Below are 20,490 nucleotides of genomic sequence, written 5' to 3'. Positions count from 1 at the left end.
GATGATTAGCCCGGGCTCCCACTCCTGATTGGTATTCAGCGATCCCTGCTGGAAGTCTCCCTCTGTGAATGTTGGGTGAGGGCAGCATTCAGCTCAGAAATCATGTTACTCACAGACAAATAGCCCATTGACGCTCATCATCAACACTCTCACATGAATAATGACCACGTGAGTGAGGCTCCAGAACAAGTGACACCTGTGGCATTCGACCTCAGATTGGCATTAACCATTTTAAGGACAGGAAGAGCGGTCAGAAAATTGAAGAGAGAAACAAAAGAGTTCAGTAGTAGTATTTTTAATACAATTAATGACAAATAATCGCTATTTTCATACATTTAATGAATATGCAGAAAATAGTTTAAAGAAAAAGTTTTTGGGGAAACCTTTTTTATTTGGGGAGCGAGAAGAGTTGTGCAGAATTTTCACACCAACAGTGTCGTATACAACTGATGCAATGGTGTATTTTGATGCAATTACACAATTACATAACGTGTGTTCAAACCAAAGAATAATAAAGGTTTTCAAAACACTTTGTCATAAAGGCAGTGCCTTTTTAAACTTGGGAACCTCCAAAATGAAGTTACCCATCCCAAAGGACTGATTGATCCTAATGATATTTCCATCTCTCTAGCAGATGCTTCCATCTTTCATATCAAGTCACATGACAGCAAAGGAAGAAGCAGCAACCTCTTCCACAAACCTGACTTTGACGATGATGTGGTAGAAATCCTCATTTAAAAACAGGATGTTGCTGCTGCTCAGGCCATAGATGAACGAAGCTTGCACTAAAGACTGGAAAATCACAAGAGTATGGATCTTCAGAAGTTGTGAAGAATTGTTTTAAAAGAAGACGGAAGCTGTTCGGAAGTAGATTTATTTGTCTGAGAAATTGTGAGAAGGATTTTGTATCTGGATTATATGCCGAGTAGAACATGATGTAAATAAGTTGGGATTGTAAAGAGCAAAGAGGAGGACAGCAGGTGAGATGGAAAGGAATAGGGTCGGTGGTTTTTTGGAATGTATTTGATGGACCTGTAATCTCAAAGATATGAGCTAGGAGCAGAATATTCAGAGCACCCTGTCTCATTGCAGTCTATCTATGCACTTATCTTCCATTCATATAGCAGTGGATCAGTGTTCTGTGGCTCTTTTGCACTTCTGCTGAAAATAATGACCATGTGTACACAGTACACAGTATAAAGTAGCACCTTTATTGCTTTTCAATAGACTATCCAATTGTATAACTATTGGGATATAAAAAGGCAGACGAATAAGCACCATCCTGCCACTATTGCATAGTGTAAATCTGCTCTTTGTCTACTTTAGAAATTTACTGGTGTATTTTTTAAATCTAGGAGTATGCTGTGTATGCAGTCCTGCTTTCTGTGAATTCTAAGCTCAGCAAATCGTATATACTAATACATTAGAGGAAAGGTCACTACTGAAGTAATGGATAATGTGGCATTTTAAAAACAGGCTTTCTGGTGTATACTATAATAATCTAATAGAAATGTCTGCAGTGTATTTGTGTTACATGTAATACAATCAAAGACAACTAAAACAAAAGCAGAAGTGATAAAAATACAGGGTACCAGAAACCTAAAGCCAGGCCACACCTTACTCGTAAATAACTGAGTCATTGATAGTGTTACCCATCACTATATAACTGACAACCACTAGCAATTTACGGATTACAACAGCATTTACTCTGTGGCATAATGAATGGTCAATCTCACTAATTATGGTTATCAAAAAAGGTGAAAGGATTATTTTATGTACAAACACTGGATTGCTTTAGGCATTATATATAGTTGTGATGGTGAATCTAAATACTATTAACAAACAATGAAGTCAATTATATTTTCTATACATACCGTGGAGCAGGTAAAATGACTAATATTGTCAATTACATTTTCCTAGGGTCCACTTACTCTTTGCTGGTGTGAAAACGGATAATCACACTTGCAGTAGACTTAGGCACAAGCAGGACAAGTGGACCACTTGTTCTGCAGATATATTGATAAGATTTAAGATGCAGAAGTTTCTGTTATAATTCAAAACTACTGTACACAGCAGACCTTATGGTGATTTGCAAAACGTGACCAGATGTTCTCTAGATCAGACTGCATCAGGTTGCAGTTTGTTGTTCTCTGGACATATGCAGGATTTTACATTGCACACCCCCGATCCATGCTTGTATTGTGAATGCTTTGTAATCTCACCTGCTGCTATTCACAGATCCTGCTGAGATTTTAATGCAAAAAGCAGGCTGAACACAAGTTCCTTGGCCTGGTCTAGCTGTATCCATTTAAATAGTAGTAAAATCTCAACCTAAAAAGATCCAACACTCTTCAGTTGGTAGAAACAGCATTAGTTGCACACCTAATGTCTCATTTAGTTTTCATGTCTAAAGCCATTATTTAATAACAGTATGATTATTGTATTTTAGCCCAAAGATAAAAGTCTTGTCAGGTTAGGAAATACAAAAGCCCTCTATTAACAAAAACAGATTTTTAGTAAAGTACATGGTAAGAACATAAGAAATAGGAGCAGGAGTAGGTCATTTGGCCCCTCGAGCCTGCTCCGCCATTCAATAATATCATGGCTGATCTGATCTTGGCCTCAACTCCACTTTCCCGCCCGCTCCCCATAACAATTGACTCCCCTGTAGCTCAAATATCTGTCTATCTCCACCTTGAATATATTCAATGACCCAGCCTCCACAGCTCTCTGGGGTAGAGAATTCCAAAGATTCACAACCCTCTGAGAGAAGAAATTCCTCCTCATCTCCATTTAGAATGGCCAATCCCTTATTCTGAAACTGTGCCCCTAGTTCTAGATTCCCCCACAAGGGGAAACATCCTCCCTGCATCCACCCTGTCAAGCCCCCTCAGAATCTTATGTGTTTCGTTAAGATCACTTCTCATTCTTCTAAACTCCAATGAGTATAGGCCCAACCTGCTCTACCTTTCTTGGTGGTAGAATTTTCCCAGGGATTTCCCTGATCTCTGGCCATAACTTAGGCAGAAAATTGGTGGAAACCAGCCGTTGATGCTGTTTCTCCAGGGTTTCCATTGATCTTCCGCTGAAGTAACAGTGGGAAATTGGAAGAACTCCCATGGAAATTCCAGGTGATGGTTAATGACCAGTAAAAACATTTACAAGAAAACAAATTGCAGAGATCATTCCGCAAAAAAAACTATTATAGCTGAATAGCTATAATAGACTTGCAGTATTGCTGAATAGGATAAAGCAAATTGACTGAAGGATACAAACTTCAATCTCTTGTGTTAGTTATTTGGTCTATTCTCAATGCAGTAAGCCAGTGGGAGGCCATTAATACTTAAAATAATGGTTAAACAATGTGTTAGACTTAAGTGATAATAGGTGTTGCTGGGTAATTGCGTCAGTTAATATCTGTATGTAAGTAAAAAGCTATCATTGGAAAGAACAATTACACTGTTATCTCTATCACTATAAATTCAATTCATAGTGGGGTAAAACTAGGGTAGCATGCTGTCCATTCACCTCTGGCTTTTAATCCAGCCCAAATTTTCCTATATCAATTGCATTTAGGACAGACTCAACTTTGTTCCTCCTGTGTGTGGGCCTATACTATAAAAGTGCCCTTATTTTGGCACTAAAATGAGCAATCTCCTTCAGAAAGCTATAGGGATTACTGGGTATGAGGCAAACTGGTGCAGTACAGGTGCTTTCTGAGGTTAGTTCTGAAGCGCATTGTTAGGACAGAGAAGAGGGAACTTCATATCTGATCGTGCTATACATGATGGGGGCAGGGAAGGGTAATGTGAAACTGAAATAGGAAACCGTTTAATTCCCAGTTTTGACATGCCTTGATGAGCATAGAAAAGAACCACTTTTTTTAATATTGTGAACTACCAGACATACAGGTTTAAGTATTTTTAGAGATCAAGAGCAGTACCTATCTTCAATGATCAAACATATATATATATATATATTTTTTTTAATGTATATATATATATCATTGAGCTGGATCCTCTTTCAACGAAGGCCTGTATGGCCTACTCCTGCTCCTAATTCTTATGTTCGTGGTCACCCAGTATCTTTAAAATAATTTAATTGGCTTACAGTTTCAGGGATATATTGTGATTTTTATTTTATTATTTAAAGCTAAGTTATTTTGTGGTTCCTTCAGACTCCACCAAAGTGGCATGCTCTTGTGATTGTGGTTGGTATGTGGTCAGTGTGTGAAAAGACATAAACCCAGCTTGTCTGAAAGAGGTGCAGCTTGCACCCTATTAGTTAGAAGCCTGACATACTGTGAGAGGGCTGCTTCAGAGAGGTACTCAACATTGCAGGTAGTCAGGTACACTCGTATCTTAATGATGACACTGGGTCTGCTGTCCCAGCTTCCTTTGGGAAGATGAACCTCTGCACAAATTATGTGTCACAGCAAAGTATGTTCACCTTTGCAGATGTTGGTGTGAGATGCCAATGAATGGGCAGGGGCTGCCTTGTGCAACCTGACATAACTGGCATCCCTCCATAAATCCTCCTTTTCCAAATACCTCAGACAGGGGGATTCCCATTGGTACCTGTGCTGGGAGCAAAAACAAAATAATTGTTAAATAATAATTTTTAAAAAGTGCAAAATTCAGCTTAGATAACTGGGTGAAATCTACTGACCAAATAAAATGTTGGCATGTAAGTCTCAACAGCTCTCATACCATTTCACTAATACATAGTACAGGAAACTTTGTGTTATCCGGAGGCTAACTGTCCGGAATGCTCGAGCCACCGGCAAAAATCAGAAGCCGTTTTCGTTAGGTTTTTTTTCTTCTCATTGCTTTTTTCCTCAACAGTCAAGCTCTGCAAGGTCTGCTGAAGCTGCTGCTAAGCTACAGAGACGCTTGGACTGTTTAGAAGCTGCAGGGTTTGTTGACAGATACGGAGCTCAAAAGCTTCCATATCTTTCAACATTAGCGCTGGTTTGTCCGGCAGTTTTGAGGGAACGGCAACAGCTCGGTCCCGTCGGTGCCGGATAGCACAAAGTTTCCTGTACCTGTTTTTAAAAGGTAGTGTTATTTTTAAGTATTTGGTAACCTTCCTATTGAGAAACAGTGCAAATTTTTCCAGAAACCTGATTTTGGCCATTACATTATACACTTGCTGATGTTTACTTTCTAATTCTTTGCTGAGTTCATTCCAGACAGCACTTTGGTTTTATTTGGCTGACTTGTGTAAAAATGTTTGTACTAATTGGTACAGTTGAAGGCAATGGCTGGCCAGTGCTGTACAGGTGACTGATTATATCAAGGGTATGTTTTTGTACAGTCGTCAATGGGGGAAAAAAGGACTTGATGTCATAAAACTGTCTGTCAACCAGAGAGTCTTTTTTGTCTTCTTGCTTTATTTTTGAACATTTGCTTATTGTACATAATAAAAACATAATATACAATACATTGTATTATTTCTTCAAGACAATTTCATGGTGGAAAGATTATAATCTCCAATACTATTATGTTTATTATTTCATTCACAAAAATTTGTTTGTGGACTTTCAACCTTTTCTTCCAAAACAACTACATTTTTTTCAAAGCTCACTTAAAAAGGATTGCTTTCCAAATTGCTTTAATGAAATTATTGTTTGCAGTAGTTTCAGTTGACTCCCGAACATTGATTACTCAAACTTTCATTTATCCCAACAATACCCAAACTTTCATTTATCCCAACAATTTAATATCCTTTGATTTCCAGGTACACAGTTAATCAACAGTAGAGTTTCCTCCAACTAAATATTAGGAAGACAGAAGTCATTGTCTTCGGTTCCCACCACAAACTCCCTTCCCTAGCCACCGACTCCATTCCTCTCCCTGGCATCCGTCTGAGGCTGAACCAGAGTGTTGGCAATAGCAAAATACTCCGGATGCTGGAAATCTGAAATAACAACAGAAAATGCTGGAAATACTCAGCAGGCCAGGCAGCATCCATGGAGAGAGAAACAGAGTTAATGTTTCAGGTCTGGAACCCTTCATCAGACCTGGAAAAAGCTGGAGATGTTCCGCAAAGCAGTCGCCCAATCTGCATTTGGTCTCCCTAATGTAGAGGAGACCGCAGCGAATACAGTATATTAAATTGCAAGAAGTGCAAGTAAATCACGGTTTCACCTGGAAGGGGTGTTTGGGGCGCTGGACAGTGGGAAGGGAGGAGGTAAAAGGGCATATGTTGCATCTCCTGCGCTTGCACGGGAAGGTGCCAGGTGAAGGAGAAGGGCTGTTGGGGGTGATTGAGGAGTGGACCAGGGTGTCGCGGAGGGAGCGGTCCCTTTGGAATGCTGAAAGGGGAGGTGAGGGGAAGATGTGTTTGGTGGTGGGATCACATTGGAGGTGGCGGAAATGGCGGAGGATGATCCGTTGAATGTGGAGGCTGGTGGGGTGAAAGGTGAGGACAAGGGGAACCCTATCATGGTTCTGGGAGGGAGGGGAAGGGGTGCGGGAAATAGAACGGACACGGTTAAGGGCCGTGTCAACCACAGTAGAGGGGAATCCTCGGTTGAGGAAAAAGGAAGACATGTCGGAAGCACTGGTATGGAAGGTGGCATCGTCAGAACAGACGCGGCAGAGACGGAGAAACTGGGAGAATGGAATAGAGTCCTTACAGGAAGTGGGGTGGGAGGAAGTGTAGTCCAGGTAGCTGTGGGAGTCGGTGGGCTTGTAGTGGATGTTTGTCGAAAGCCAATTGCCAGAAATGGAGACGGAGAAGTCAAGGAAGGGAAGGGAAGAGTCGGAGATGGACCATGAGAAAGTGAGGGAAGGGTGGAAATTGGAAGTAAAGTGAATGAACTTATCTAGTTCAGGGCGAGAGCAGGAAACGGCACCAATACAGACATCGATGTACTGGAAATAGAGGTGAGGGAGGGGACCTGAGTAGGACTGGAACAAAGAATGTTCGACATATCCCATGAACAGGCAGGCATAGCTAGGGCCCATGCGGGTTCCCATAGCAACACCTTTAATTTGGAAGAAGTGAGTGGAGTCAAAGAAGTTGTTCAATATAAGAACAAGTTCAGCCAGGCGTAGGAGGGTGGTGGTGGATGGGGACTGGTTGGGCCTCTGTTCAAGGAAGAAACGGAGCGCCCGAAGGCCGTCCTGGTGGGGGATGGAGGTGTAGAGGGATTGGACGTCCATAGTGAAAAGGAGACGGTTGGGGCCAGGAAACTGGAAACTGTTAAAGTGACGGAGAGCGTCGGAAGAGTCGCGAATGTAGGTGGGAAGAGACTGGACAAGGGGAGAAAAAATAGAGTTGAGATAGGAAGAGATAAGTTCCGTGGGGCAAGAACAGGCTGAAACGATGGGTCTACCAGGGCAGTCCTGTTTGTGGATCTTGGGAAGGAGGTAGAAGCGGGCTGTGCGGGGTTGGGGGACTATGAGGTTGGCGGCGATCGAGTTCAACAATTTCAGATAATTATCCCTGCCCCCATTTTTCATGCAGTATGATTTTTGCCACTCCCATTTGCAACATTTTATCTTTCCTGCCTCTTACAAAAGTACAGGATGTTCTTTCAATTCCTTCCTCCCCTCCTAACTTTGCACCCGCTTAATATCTGTTACATCTCCAGCTTTTTCCAGTTCTGGTGAAGGGTCCCAGACCTGAAACGTTAACTCTGTTTCTCTCTCCACAGATGCTGCCTGGCCTGCTGAGTATTTCCAGCATTTTCTGTTGTTATTTCAGTGTGTTGGCAACCTTGGTGTCATATTTGACCCCGAGATGAGTTTCTGACCACATATCCGTGCCATCACTAAGACCGCCTATTTCCACCTGCGTAACATAGCCCGACTCTGCCCCTGCCTCAGCTCATTTGCTGCTGAAAACCTCATCTATGCCTTTGTTACCTCAAGACCTTGCTATTCCAATGCACTCCTGGCCTCCCATCTTCTACCCTCCGTAAACTTGAGGTCATCTAAAGCTCGGCTGCCCATGTCCTAACTCGCACCAAGTCCCGTTCGCCCATCACCCTGTGCTCGCTGACCTACATTGGCTTCCAGTTAAGCAACACCTCGATGGCCTCGTCCCTCCCTATCTCTGTAATGTCTTCCAGCCCCACAACACTCTGAGATATCTGCGCTCCTCTAATTCTGGCCTCTTGAGCATCCCTGATTATAATCGCTCAACCACTGGTGGCCGTGCCTTCAGCTGCTTAGGCCTCTTTGACCATCTGCCCTAATACCTCATGTGGCTTGGTGTCAAATTTTGTTTTAGAATGCTCCTGTGAAGCACATTGGGACGTTTTACTACATTAAAGGTGCTATATAAATACAAGTTTTTGTTGTAGAGAGGGTCTTCTCTGTGTTTGCTCAGTTAGTCTTTAACTTTCTCAATAAGTCCATTATCTAAATCCACATTCTCCCCCAAACTGGTCTAAAATTAATTGAGGCTGTAGATTTCCTATTGTGCTAAACACATTGGTAAAGTCCTATCAACCTCTTCCCAATTCTTGTATTGACATTTTTCTGTGAACATCAAATCAAACGGCAACCATTCTCCTGACCTCATCAAAACCACTTCCCATACTAATCAAAACAACGTCTGCAGATACATCAACTTCACCGCTACCATTATTTTTATTGTGAAACTCACAATTGTGCCTACTTTTTCTAGCCACCATGCTTCCCCATTGTGCCAGTATGTGCTTTTCCATCTCATGCTGCTAATCTACTGCTTCTCCTACGTGCATCAAGTGGCAGAAGTTCATGGCGATTGCACTTCAGTATGAGTCTCTTGGGACTGATATGGCCCATGTCTCAGGGTAGTTCAATGTTGAAGTAGATCTGCTTCAAGCTGTAACTCATGTTGACACAAGGTCAGCCTCACCATGCCCCCTTTATGACACATTTGCAGGCATCTGAGGGAGTTGATGGGAATGGAAATGTGCTGCCATCCTAAGAGTAAGAAGTCACACAACACCAAGTTATAGTCCAACAGCTTTATTTGAAATCACAAGCTTTCGGAGCGCTGCTCCTTCGTCAGGTGAAGTGAAGAGTTGCATATAAGCACAGCATATATAGTCAGAGAGTACTGCCAGATGATTACAGGTAATCTTTCTAACTGCCCTTTATCACACCTCGGCAGAGAGATAATCACAGCAATCACAGGTGTAACCCCACCTGACGTAGAGTCATCCAGACTCGAGTCGTCGTTGGCTTGTTCTCTCTACACGGATGCGGCCGGACTGCTGTGATTTCCAGCAAAAAAATAGTTTTTTGTTTTTCATACAGACCCCAGCATCTGCAACATTTGACCCCACCTCATTGTTCTTTGATGTAATGTTTTCCTGACTGACCTGTTTGGACACCATTCACACCTGTGATTGCTACGATTATCTCTCTGCCGAGGTGTGATAAAGGGCAGTTAGAAAGATTACCTGTAATCATCTGGCAGTACTCTCTGACTATATATGTTGTGCTTATATGCAACTCTTCACCTGACGAAGGAGCAGCGTTCCGAAAGCTTGTGATTTCAAATAAAGCTGTTGGACTATAACCTGGTGTCGTGTGACTTCTTACATTTGTCCACCCCAGTCCAACACCGGCATCTCCACATCAATCCTAAGAGTAGCATCATACAATCCTATTATGCCATTAATACTGGGCACTGACTCTGGCCACAGATTAGTGAGATAGCAGACCAAATGGTGACAATAAGATCATTAAAGTCCTGAAAAAATGGTTGGCTGGGAGACTTCAAAGCCATTACAGACAGCCCTCTCTAAAACAGAAAATGCTGGAAACACAACAGATCAGGCAGCATCTGTGGAAAGCGAAACAGTGTTAATGTTTCAGGTCAATGACCTTTCGTCAGAACTCGAGACTATCCATGGGGCCTCTGTTTTGGGGGCCTTCACTACAGAGAGGAGCTGCCACATGCTGCAGAGTGAACTACAGTACTGAATTTACATCTATCATGCTGCAGTAGATACAGGTTGCAGACTCTGTCAGTACACTACCACCTCAAGCACATTCTCAGAGACTGCCCCCAGTGCTTTCATGTATGCTCTATACTCTGATAACAGCTTTCTTTGAAAAGCTGAGATCTGGTCCTGAGGCTTCTCAGCAGGGAAAGAGGTCTCATGACTAAAGTTGCCGATGTCTGCCTCCTCGTGTTCTTACCCCCCCCCCCTGCCTACTCATGCTCTGTGTTTCACCCTTGTACACCCCACTAGCTCACTAATGGCCCCCAGGTGAATGTTTCTTGGCTGGTGCTTGGGAGGGAGAAGGTGATTAACAGTATATGTGAAGAAGTGCTGGCAGCGTGTGAAAATGAGGGTCCAGCCTCCACCTCCTGCACGTCCTCGGCTTTTTGCAGCAAAACATTGAGAGGACAAGAGGTTAACATGGGTAGGTGAGCTGTACAATTCCAGTTTGATTGTTATTATGTACTTGGCTGATAATTTAGTTAGTATTTGGCTGATAATTTAGGTAGTATAAAAGGAAGGGAGACCACTGCAGCAATTAATTCTCCTCGTACTTCTGAATCTCCCAGTCCCTCTTTCGGCCCAGCAGTTTGAAGGGGGGGGGCGCACTACCTTTTACCATTCTCTGCTTTAGGTCGCTTTCGGTCACTTTCTCCTTTATGAAACTGGTTGTTATGGTATGTGACTCTATGCAGCTGGCAGCAAGCAGCACGTTATGGGGTAAGAGCAGACACGTGGAACAAGCAAGAGGATTCATGAAGCTTTCAGTGTATACATTCATGTAAGGTTGTGAGTTGGAGGTGAAAGAAGGGCCATGCAATACCTCTTTTATAGTGATGGTTAGATGGTGAAGGAGAGAGGATGGTAGTGAAATAGTTTATGATACTAGCAACCTAAAGGGCCTGAATTCAAATTGTACCATGTTAAGTTGGGATACTGAATTCAATCAATTTGGTAATTTACCAGAAAAACTCATCATTAAAGCTGCCATTGTCTTAAAACCCCTACTGGTTTACTAATGTTTTTAAGGGAAGGAATTCTGCCTCACTAGCTGGCTAACACCTCAGAAACTGGTGCTTGTGGGGCATTAGACGGAGGAAACTTGACCCCAATATTTGTTTAAAAAGAGAATCTGGCTAGATCTTTGACTAAAAGACTCTGGGAATTATTTTGGTGAAAAGGTGGAAACAGGCACTCAGTGGGTCCTGTGCTAATAAGACATGTCTGTTTGAAAGTCTGGTTCAATTTTGGGGCTAATTGATGATTAGCATGCTTGAAACGTGCCTGGAGGTGCTAAAATGGACACCTGCAGGTTTAGCACTCCAGTGCAGTTTAGAAGCAATTCTCGTGGAGCGGTATATGCAGCCTCTACACACCCACTTCCATTGAAGGTGTGGAGTGTGCTGGCTGACACACTATGGAACGTTTCAGGATGGCTCACGGACTGAGGGAACAGGTTCTTGGATGCCGCACTGGAGGTCCTGGTGGAGGAGGTCCAGAGGAGGAGGGATGTCCTGTACTTACCTCACCCTCCTATCCCTCTCTCCTGCAGCAGCTGGTGCTGCTCTGCCTGGCCTCATCTCCTCCTCCTCCTCTCCACTGCAGATGACTCCAATAAGATTTCCAATAAGGTAGAGTAGCACAGCACACTATCTTTAGGTGACGTTCTCAGAGAATTTCTGGGAAAAACATTGATCGGAGTGTTGAAGTCTTGACAAAGTGTGCCAGAAAGTTTCCCGATGTGTCTCAAAAGTCCTCTTCAAACGCAGTTTATCTCTAGCAGCAACTGAACAGTGAAAGCTGAGAATGGCTTTAAATAGTGCTAGAAATCCTCAGCAACAACCTTTTTACCCCTGTTCAGCTGGTCGCTGTTCGGAGAAGTCATTAATTGAAGCGCTAGCCACCAAAATGGCGTGCAGCCTCTTTAATGAGCTAGCAGGCAATTTTAATTGTCAATCAGCCCCTTAACGATCCTCGGGGTGGTCGTTCCTAGCACACACTTCAACTCCTTTAGCAAGATGACGTCTTGCGCTAAAGGCGGGCTAAACCGGCATCGCAGCTCAAGACCCTATCTTGGCCACCTCGGGGACCCCCCCTCCCGGCAATTCTTCAAAATATTTGAAGTATTTGAGTATACCGGAGTTTATTCAGTGATACATATCAGGAGGCTCTCAGATTCAAGCTGCAGTCTGTCCTAATTTAGCTGATCTCAGGCAGTACAGATGTAGTAGCATTATACTTGGCCTCAGTACTCACAGTAGGTGAGGGAGTTGAAAATTGTCTGGCATTCCCACTTCTCACTACAATCCAGTGACCCCCTACTAGAGAGTATGTGGGTGTGCGAACATCGCCTGAAGACAGGATCTGGCTCTGCTGTGATGCCTTCCGCAATGAATAGCTGCCACCACTAAACGTCGAGGTTCATGGAGGAACAACTGCTTGGCTGTAGTGCCTGTGGAACTGTCCTACAGCAAGGAGTCATTTTCTTCAGAAAAGAAGTCAGCAAGAAGAGAAAACTGATAATAAAATGGAAAAAGATATTTACAGTTTTCCAGTATTGTGAACCCTTTCCTATCACACAACTGCAAAATTCACACCTCTGAGAAAAACAAAACAGGCCATGGTTGTCAAACTGCTACTCTACCCTCCACTCGTGTGTAAATACATAACCACTATTATTTTAAAGTCTGTTAAAAGCTCTATTTCCATCATTCTGTGGCACAATATTATTTGCTACGGTTTTCATGTGGCTAAGCAGTCACTCTATTAGAAAATTCCTGAACTGGTTTCGACAGTTCCCGGAGTGTTCCATCTATGTCTGGTATGAATACCACCAGTGTGCTTCACATTCTGCCCGTGCATTTCTTCCCCTGCACCTGTTTGCAAAAAATCTGGAATTAACATGTGTCAGCAAAGACATTCAGATGTCACAGATGCTTGTGAGGATGGCAAGAGGCAGTCATACCCTGTAGAGACCTGAATGCTTCTGCTATATATTCAGTGCACTGGTTGGACTCCAAGGGGGTCATTTTGATTTTGTGCGATAGTGTAAAATGGGTGATAGCGAATCGGCAGCCTGATTTTCACTCCCGATTTTTATTTCCAATAAAGTCAATGGAAATAAAAATTGGGAGAGCTGTAAAATTGGCTCCTGATTTGCTATCACCTGTTTTACAATATCACACATGGTCACAATTACTCCCCAAGTGTTTAAATTGGTGTAATCAGTCATAACCACTTATTGAAACTGGCAAATAAAATAATATTTTGCATCCATATTGGCTAGGAGTTTTAGATAAGCACCAAATTCACATTGTGCCACTTACAACCTTATATTCTGCATAGATCAACAATTCTAGTAAGTTAATTGTGTTTAGTTATCAGTGCACAGTTTCATTTACAAAAAGTAGCGGCAGCAGCGAGAGGATAAAGAGCGGCCCGAGAGTGGACCAGATAAAGCAGCGGCAGCGGCGAGAGAATAAAGTGCGTCCCGAGAGCAGACCTGAATTAAAGCAGCGGCGAGAGGATAAAGAGCGGCCTGAGAGTGTACCTGAATTAAAGCAGCGGCGAGAGGATAAAGAGCGGCCCGAGAGTGGACCAGATAAAGCAGCGGCGAGAGAATAAAGTGCGTCCCGAGAGCGGACCTGAATTAAAGCAGCGGCGAGAGGATAAAGAGCGGCCCGAGAGTGGACCAGATAAAGCAGCGGCGAGAGAATAAAGTGCGTCCCGAGAGCGGACCTGAATTAAAGCAGCGGCGAGAGGATAAAGAGCGGCCCGAGAGTGGACCAGATAAAGCAGCGGCAAGAGAATAAAGAGCGGCCCAAGAGTGGACCAGATAAAGCAGCGGCGAGAGGATAAAGAGCGGCCCGAGAGTGGACCAGATAAAGCAGCGGCAAGAGGATAAAGAGCGGCCCGAGAGTGGACCAGATAAAGCAGCAGCAGCGGTGAGAGGATAAAGAGTGGCCCGAGAGTGGACCAGATAAAGCAGCAGCGAGAGAATAAAGTGCGTCCCGAGAGCGGACCTGAATTAAAGCAGCGGCGAGAGGATAAAGTGCGTCCCGAGAGTGTACCTGAATTAAAGCAGCGGTGAGAGGATAAAGAGCGGCCCGAGAGTGGACCAGATAAAGCAGCGGTGAGAGAATAAAGTGCGTCCCGAGAGCGGACCTGAATTAAAGCAGCGGCGAGAGGATAAAGAGCGGCCCGAGAGTGGACCAGATAAAGCAGCGGCAAGAGAATAAAGAGCGGCCCAAGAGTGGACCAGATAAAGCAGCGGCGAGAGGATAAAGAGCAGCCCGAGAGTGGACCAGATAAAGCAGCGGCAAGAGGATAAAGAGCGGCCCGAGAGTGGACCAGATAAAGCAGCAGCGAGAGAATAAAGTGCGTCCCGAGAGCAGACCTGAATTAAAGCAGCGGCGAGAGGATAAAGAGCGGCCCGAGAGTGGACCAGATAAAGCAGCGGCGAGAGGATAAAGAGCGGCCCGAGAGTGGACCTGAATTAAAGCAGCGGCGAGAGGATAAAGAGCGGCCCGAGAGTGGACCAGATAAAGCAGTGGCAGCGGCGAGAGGATAAAGAGCGGCCCGAGAGTGGACCTGAATTAAAGCAGCGGCGAGAGGATAAAGAGCGGCCCGAGAGTGGACCAGATAAAGCAGCAGCAGCGGCGAGAGGATAAAGAGCGGCCCGAGAGTGGACCAGATAAAGCAGCAGCAGCGGCGAGAGGATAAAGAGCGGCCCGAGAGCGGACTTGAATTAAAGCAGCGGCGAGAGGATAAAGAGCGGCCCGAGAGCGGACTTGAATTAAAGCAGCAGCAGCGGCAGCGCGAGGCTCTGATTCAAAAACAACATCAAAGAGCGACATCACAGGAGAGCAAGTCGGTGATTGGTTGGTGAGTATTACAGCTCTTTTTTGCTCTCTAAGTTAGGGAAGGTGGTTAAATTAAGAGCTGAGAAATTGTAACTTGCTAGTACTTATTAAATTAATAACTTAAACTAAATAAAATAATCAAACAATAAACCTAAAATATCGATTGAATAAAATCTTTAACTAATTAATTAATAAAACAAGGTTAGAGATGGCAGGGCAGGTGGTGTGCTGTAACTGCAGCATGTGGGAGTTTGTGGAGAGCGTTGTGATCCCGAGTAACCATATCTGCAGTAAGCGTCTGCAACTCGAGGAATTTCGGCTCAGAATTGTTGAGCTGGAGTACGAGCTACAGACGTTGCGATGCATCAGGGAGGGGGAGAGTTATCTGGACACTTTGTTCCTGGAGGCAGTCACACCCTTTAGGTTAAGTAGTACTTTAGAATTTGTCAGTGGTCAGGGACAGGAGTTTGTGACTGCGAGTCAGGAAGGTATGGGGACCCAGGATGTAGTGATGGAGGAGCCTCAGCCCTGGACCTTGTCCAACAGGTACAAGGTACTTTCTACCTGTATGGATGAGGAAAAGGACTGCAGGGAGGATGGGCAAACTGACCACGGCACTGTGGTACAGGGGGCCATCCAAGTGGGGGGAGCAGGAAGGAATGTGGTGGTAGTAGGGGACAGCATAGTCTAGGGGATAGATATTGTTCTCTGCAGCCGCAAAAGAGAGTCCCGAAGGCTGTGTTGTCTGCCTGGTGCCAGGGTTAAGGATATCTCCTTGTGGCTGGAGAAGAACTTGGGAGTGGGAGAGAGGGGATCCAGTTGTCGTGGTCCATGTAGGAACCAACGACATAGGTAGAACTAAGAATGATGTTCTGCTGAGGGAGTTTGAGGAGCTAGGGTCTAAATTAATAAGCAGTACCTCAAGGGTAATAATCTCTGGATTACTACCTGAACCATACGCAAATTGGCATAGGGTCAAGCAGATCAGAGATTTAAATGTGTGGCTCAAAGAGTGGCGTGGGAAGAAGAGGTTTCAATTCATGGGGCACTGGCACAGTGCTGGGGAAAGAGGGAGCTGTTCTGTCAGGACAGGCTCCACTTAAACCGGGCTGGGACCAGCGTCCTGGCGAATCGAATAACTAGGGCTGTAGATAGGGCTTTTAAACTAAAAAAGCAGGGGAGGGGTCAGATGAGGAGAAATTTAGAAACCTAAAGATAAAGGTCAAGGGAATAGAGCAGTGTAGCAATTTGAGTAAAAATAAGCAGAGTGTGACAGGAAGGGACAGAAAGTTTAACAGTAGCAGTGCAACAGAGAATAAGGTCAAAGCAGGGAATAATGGTAAAACATTTAAAGGCTCTTTATCTGAATGCACGAAGCATTTGTAACAAGATAGACGAACTAGTGGCACAAATAGAGATAAATGGGTTTGATCCAATAGCTATTACAGAGACATGGTTGCAAGGTGGCCAAAGCTGGGAATTAAATGTTCCAGGGTACTTGGCGTTTTGAAAAGACAGGCAGAATGGAAAAGGAGGGGTAGTAGCCCTGATAATAAAGGATGACATAAGGACAATAGCAAGAAAGGATTTTGGCTCAGAAGATCAGGAAGTAGAATCAGTATGGGTGGAAATAAGGAATAACAAGGGGCAGAAAACACTGGTAGGAGTAGTATATAGGCTCCCTAACAGCAGCTATACCGTTGGACAGAATATTAATCAAGCAATAGTAGGAGCTTGCAACAAAGGTAATGCAATAATCTTGGGGGACTTTAATCTTCATATAGACTGGACAAATCAAATTGGCAAAGTTAGTCTGAAGGACGAGTTCATGAAATGCATTCGGGACAGTTTCCTAGAACAATATGTCATGGAACCAACCAGGGAACAGGCTATTTTAGACCTTGTATTGTGCAATGAGACAGGGTTAATTAGCAATCTCATAGTAAAAGATCCTCTGGGGCAGAGTGATCATAATATGATAGAATTTCACCTTAATTTTGAGAGTGACTTGCCTAAGTCTGAAACTAGAGTCTTAAACTTAAATAAAGCCAATTACATAGGTATGAGTTGGCTAAGGTAGATTGGAAAAATAGATTAAAAGGTATGGCAGTAGATAAGCAGTGGCTAGCATTTAAAGAAATATTTCATAATTCTCAACAAAAATACATTCCATTGAGAAACAAAAACTCCATGGGAAAAGTGATCCAACTGTGGCTAACTAAAGAAGTTAAGGATAGATTAGATTGAAAGAAGCTTATAATGTTGCAAAGAATAATAGTAAGCCTGAAGATTAGGAGAGTTTCAGAAACCAGCAAAGGTTGACCAAATAATTGATAAAAAGGGAAAAAATAGAATGAGAGAAAACTAGCAAGAAATATAAAAGCAGATTGTCAGAGCTTCTACAAGTATGTAAAAAGGAAGAAAGTAGCAAAAGTAAACATTGTTCGTTTAGAGGCTGAGACAGGAGAAATTATTATGGGGAATAAGGAAATGGCAGAACCGTTAAAAAAAATATTTTGTACCTGTCTTCACAGTAGAAGACACAAAAAGCATACCAAATATATTGGGGAACCAAAGGTCTAATGAGGGTGAGGAACTTAACGTAATTAATATAAGTAGAGAAAAAGTACTAGAGAAACTAATGGGACTAAAAGCTGACAAATCCCCATGACCTGATAGCCTACATCCTAGGGTTCTAAAAGAGGTGGCTGAAGAGATAGTGGATGCATTGGTTTTGATCTTCCAAAATTCCCTAGATTCTAGAATGGCAAATGACATGTTGGCCTTTATTGCAAGGGGGTTGGCGTATAAGAGTAAGGAAGTCTTGCTACAATTGTACAGGGCTTTGGTGAGACCACACCTGGAGTACTGTGCACAGTTTTGGTCTCCTTATCTAAGGAAGGATATACTTGCCTTGGAGGCGGTGCAACGAAGGTTCACTAGATTGATTCCTGGGGTGAGAGGGCTGTCCTATGAGGAGAGAGTGTGTAGAATGGGCCTATACTCTCTGGAGTTTAGAAGAATGAGAGGTGATCTCATTGAAACATGCAAGATTCTGAAGGGGATTGACAGGGTAGATGCTGAGAGGTTGTTTCCCCTGGCTAGAGTGTCTAGATCTAGGGGGCATAGTCTCAGGATAAGGGGTAGGCCATTTAAGACTGAGATGAGGAGGAATTTCTTCACTCAGAGAAAAATACACAAGGAAATTGTGCACCATAACACTTCTGCTTTCTAATTAAGTTAAAAATAAATTGGTCAGAATGGTATTTAATGGTGGGATCGTAAGCTGTTGTGTTAAATACTGGAATATTCAGCCCCTAACTGAAGAAGGATGTGTAGAAATAGGGGACAGAAGTGAGGATCTAAAATAATAAAATCCATTTTTTAAAGGATGCATATTTTATTTCACAGAATCATAGAATCCAACAGCACAGAAGCAGGTCATTCAATCCATTTGGTCAGCATCAATGTTTTTTGCACATGAGCCACCTAGTCTAATCTTATGCTCCTGCTCACTACGCAGACTATTTAATATTCCTCTTTTTCAAGCAACTATTTAATTCCTTTTTGAAAGAACTTATGGATTTTGCTTTAACAGCAGTTTGTAGCAGAGAATTCTACATTCTCAAGTCTTTTTTTCTAACTTCCCATTTAATTCTTTTTTGTGATTATCTTAAGTGTGTCTTGCCAACTAGTGGAAGCAATCTATCACTGTTTACCTTATAGTAACTCTTCATAATTTGGATAACTCTATCAGGTCATTCTTAGCCTTCTCAGCTTTATCATCTGTTATGAAATCTCCAACTCCCCCAACCCCCCAAAAAAGTGTTTCATTGGAAAAATCCTGCACATTAAAAATCCTATGGACAACTTACAGAGATCAAATACTGACATTTCTCAGCTCAAATTTATTTTTCTGGTGGTAGTGCCATCTGCAATATGATGTACCCAATATTGGTTCTTTTCCAGTCACAGAAATATAGCTACAGCTCTAGCTGGCTTAGTAACTAATGGGCTATCCAGTTACCCCTACTGGAAAGTGAACATGAATGGGCAGCTGGTAAAGATTTGATCAAGTTGAGCTGTGATAGAACCTTTGGTTAAATACGTTGCAACAGTGACTACACTTCAAAAAAAGATCTTCATTGGCTGTAAAGTGCTTTGGTACCTCCTGAGGTTATGATAGACGCTATATAAATGCAAGTTCTTAATATGAATTTGCCCAGTTCAGGTATTGGGTTACTGTGTCTGCCACGGGAGGTTGACTTTGTTATGAACTGCCAGCCATGCCAGGTTGCAGCCAATTTGACTCCAAAGTGACTCACTTACCTTCTTCCCCTCCCCCCCCAACCAGAGAATAATGACTATTTGGTTATTAAATAACTGACAAGCTTAGGTTTTAGTTCTCGTTAAATAGATAGTAGGTAACTGGAGCTCCTCTCAAGTGGCATGATGAGCAACACAACTCACAATAAAACATGTGAGTGCATTGCCACTAACCTCCTAACCACAGCAAAGACACAGACCATATCGCACCAAATGGTGGTTCCACATGTTATCGGTGCCAAGATTAAGAGGCAGCTGCTTGCCTCTCAGTCCTCTGCAAGCCAATCATGGTAAGCACCAAATCTTGATTATGTAACTGTATGTTCTCCAGGCTTCCAGGTAGCACCTTCCAGCAGCTGTCGTCTCAATCTCCACAGTTTCCAATCGATGCACATTTGCTTTCATTGTGGTGAAAAAACCTACACAGGGCAGCTTGCAATGTACCACCCACCTTGATGTTCAAGATGACCAAGTTCAGTGTCAGGTACCAGGCTTACTTGTAACCAACTGGCAAAGAGACATGCAATCTGTGAGGATGACCCTACCTTCCAGGCTACTCAGTGATAGGTTAATGTAGGCTGGAATCCCAAACAGTTATTTCCCCTTTGTGTCACAAATCTAACTCATAGCTTGGCCCTGGATCTTGCACAAAGGCTGGAGGAAGCTTTATCTTTGCATACCTAGGAGTTCAATCATGAATGAGTACTGTTTGAACCACATGTCTTATAAGTATCCTTTGCCCTTTCTCAGTGCTTTCCCAAAGAACTATGTCCAGGCTGAAGTTGGCATATACCAGGTACCAATATGAATCAACAGTCAATTCCTTTGGGAGAGTAATTGTTGGGGAATTTTTTGGAATAGGAAAGAATGTAAAAGCACAAGAAATCATAAATAATGAGGCACAGTTTGTGTCACCGCTTTCAGGTTTTCCATTCTTTCATAACCTCAAGAGCCACATCATCAATGGGAACCTTCAGCTTCAAGAGCAGGCAGGTGGAACAGCAAACTTATGCTGCCGTAGGAGGTGCCCATTTGCAGTGGAGTGGAGTTGAAGTTCATATTAGTTATTTTCCTGGCTGAGGTTTCACTCAATATAAAGAAACCTCTTGCACTTGTATGGAGGCTGGAGTGTCTACCACTTGTACTGAAATCTTCCATTTGGTTTTCGGTATTGATTAAGAAGCCATTTTTTGCCCCATTAAAGGCCTAAATAAAAATTGGGAAGAATGGAGCAAATATTTTAGAACTCGTTAACTGTTCTTTCAGGAGCTTGAAAGAAGCTCTGGCAACTAAAAATAGGATTGGTTGGTGTGGTAAACCACGTTCACTATCGTATCACTGTTAGTAGTT

At 43.2% G+C, this 20,490-nt stretch overlaps 1 protein-coding gene across 4 annotated transcripts in view; it reads left to right on the top strand.

The window, feature by feature from the left end:
• Positions 1-5,442, top strand: part of amotl1 (angiomotin like 1) — a 116,095-nt gene extending 110,653 nt beyond the window's left edge. For 2 of the 4 annotated variants that reach the window (XM_085998763.1, XM_085998764.1), the window contains exon 13: positions 632-5,442. In XM_085998763.1, the coding sequence (XP_085854889.1) occupies positions 632-738 (107 nt within the window). In that variant the 3' untranslated portion in view covers positions 739-5,442. The remainder of the gene's footprint in view (positions 1-631) is intronic. The other 2 variants (XM_085998762.1, XM_085998761.1) reach the window with 1 other exon arrangement.
• The last annotated feature ends 15,048 nt before the right edge of the window (positions 5,443-20,490 follow it).

Source organism: Somniosus microcephalus, chromosome 10 (assembly GCF_052327205.1).
Source record: "Somniosus microcephalus isolate GS21.2 chromosome 10, FLI_Smic_1.0, whole genome shotgun sequence".
NCBI lineage: Eukaryota > Metazoa > Chordata > Chondrichthyes > Squaliformes > Somniosidae > Somniosus > Somniosus microcephalus.
This window is presented reverse-complemented; position numbering and strand designations above follow the sequence as displayed.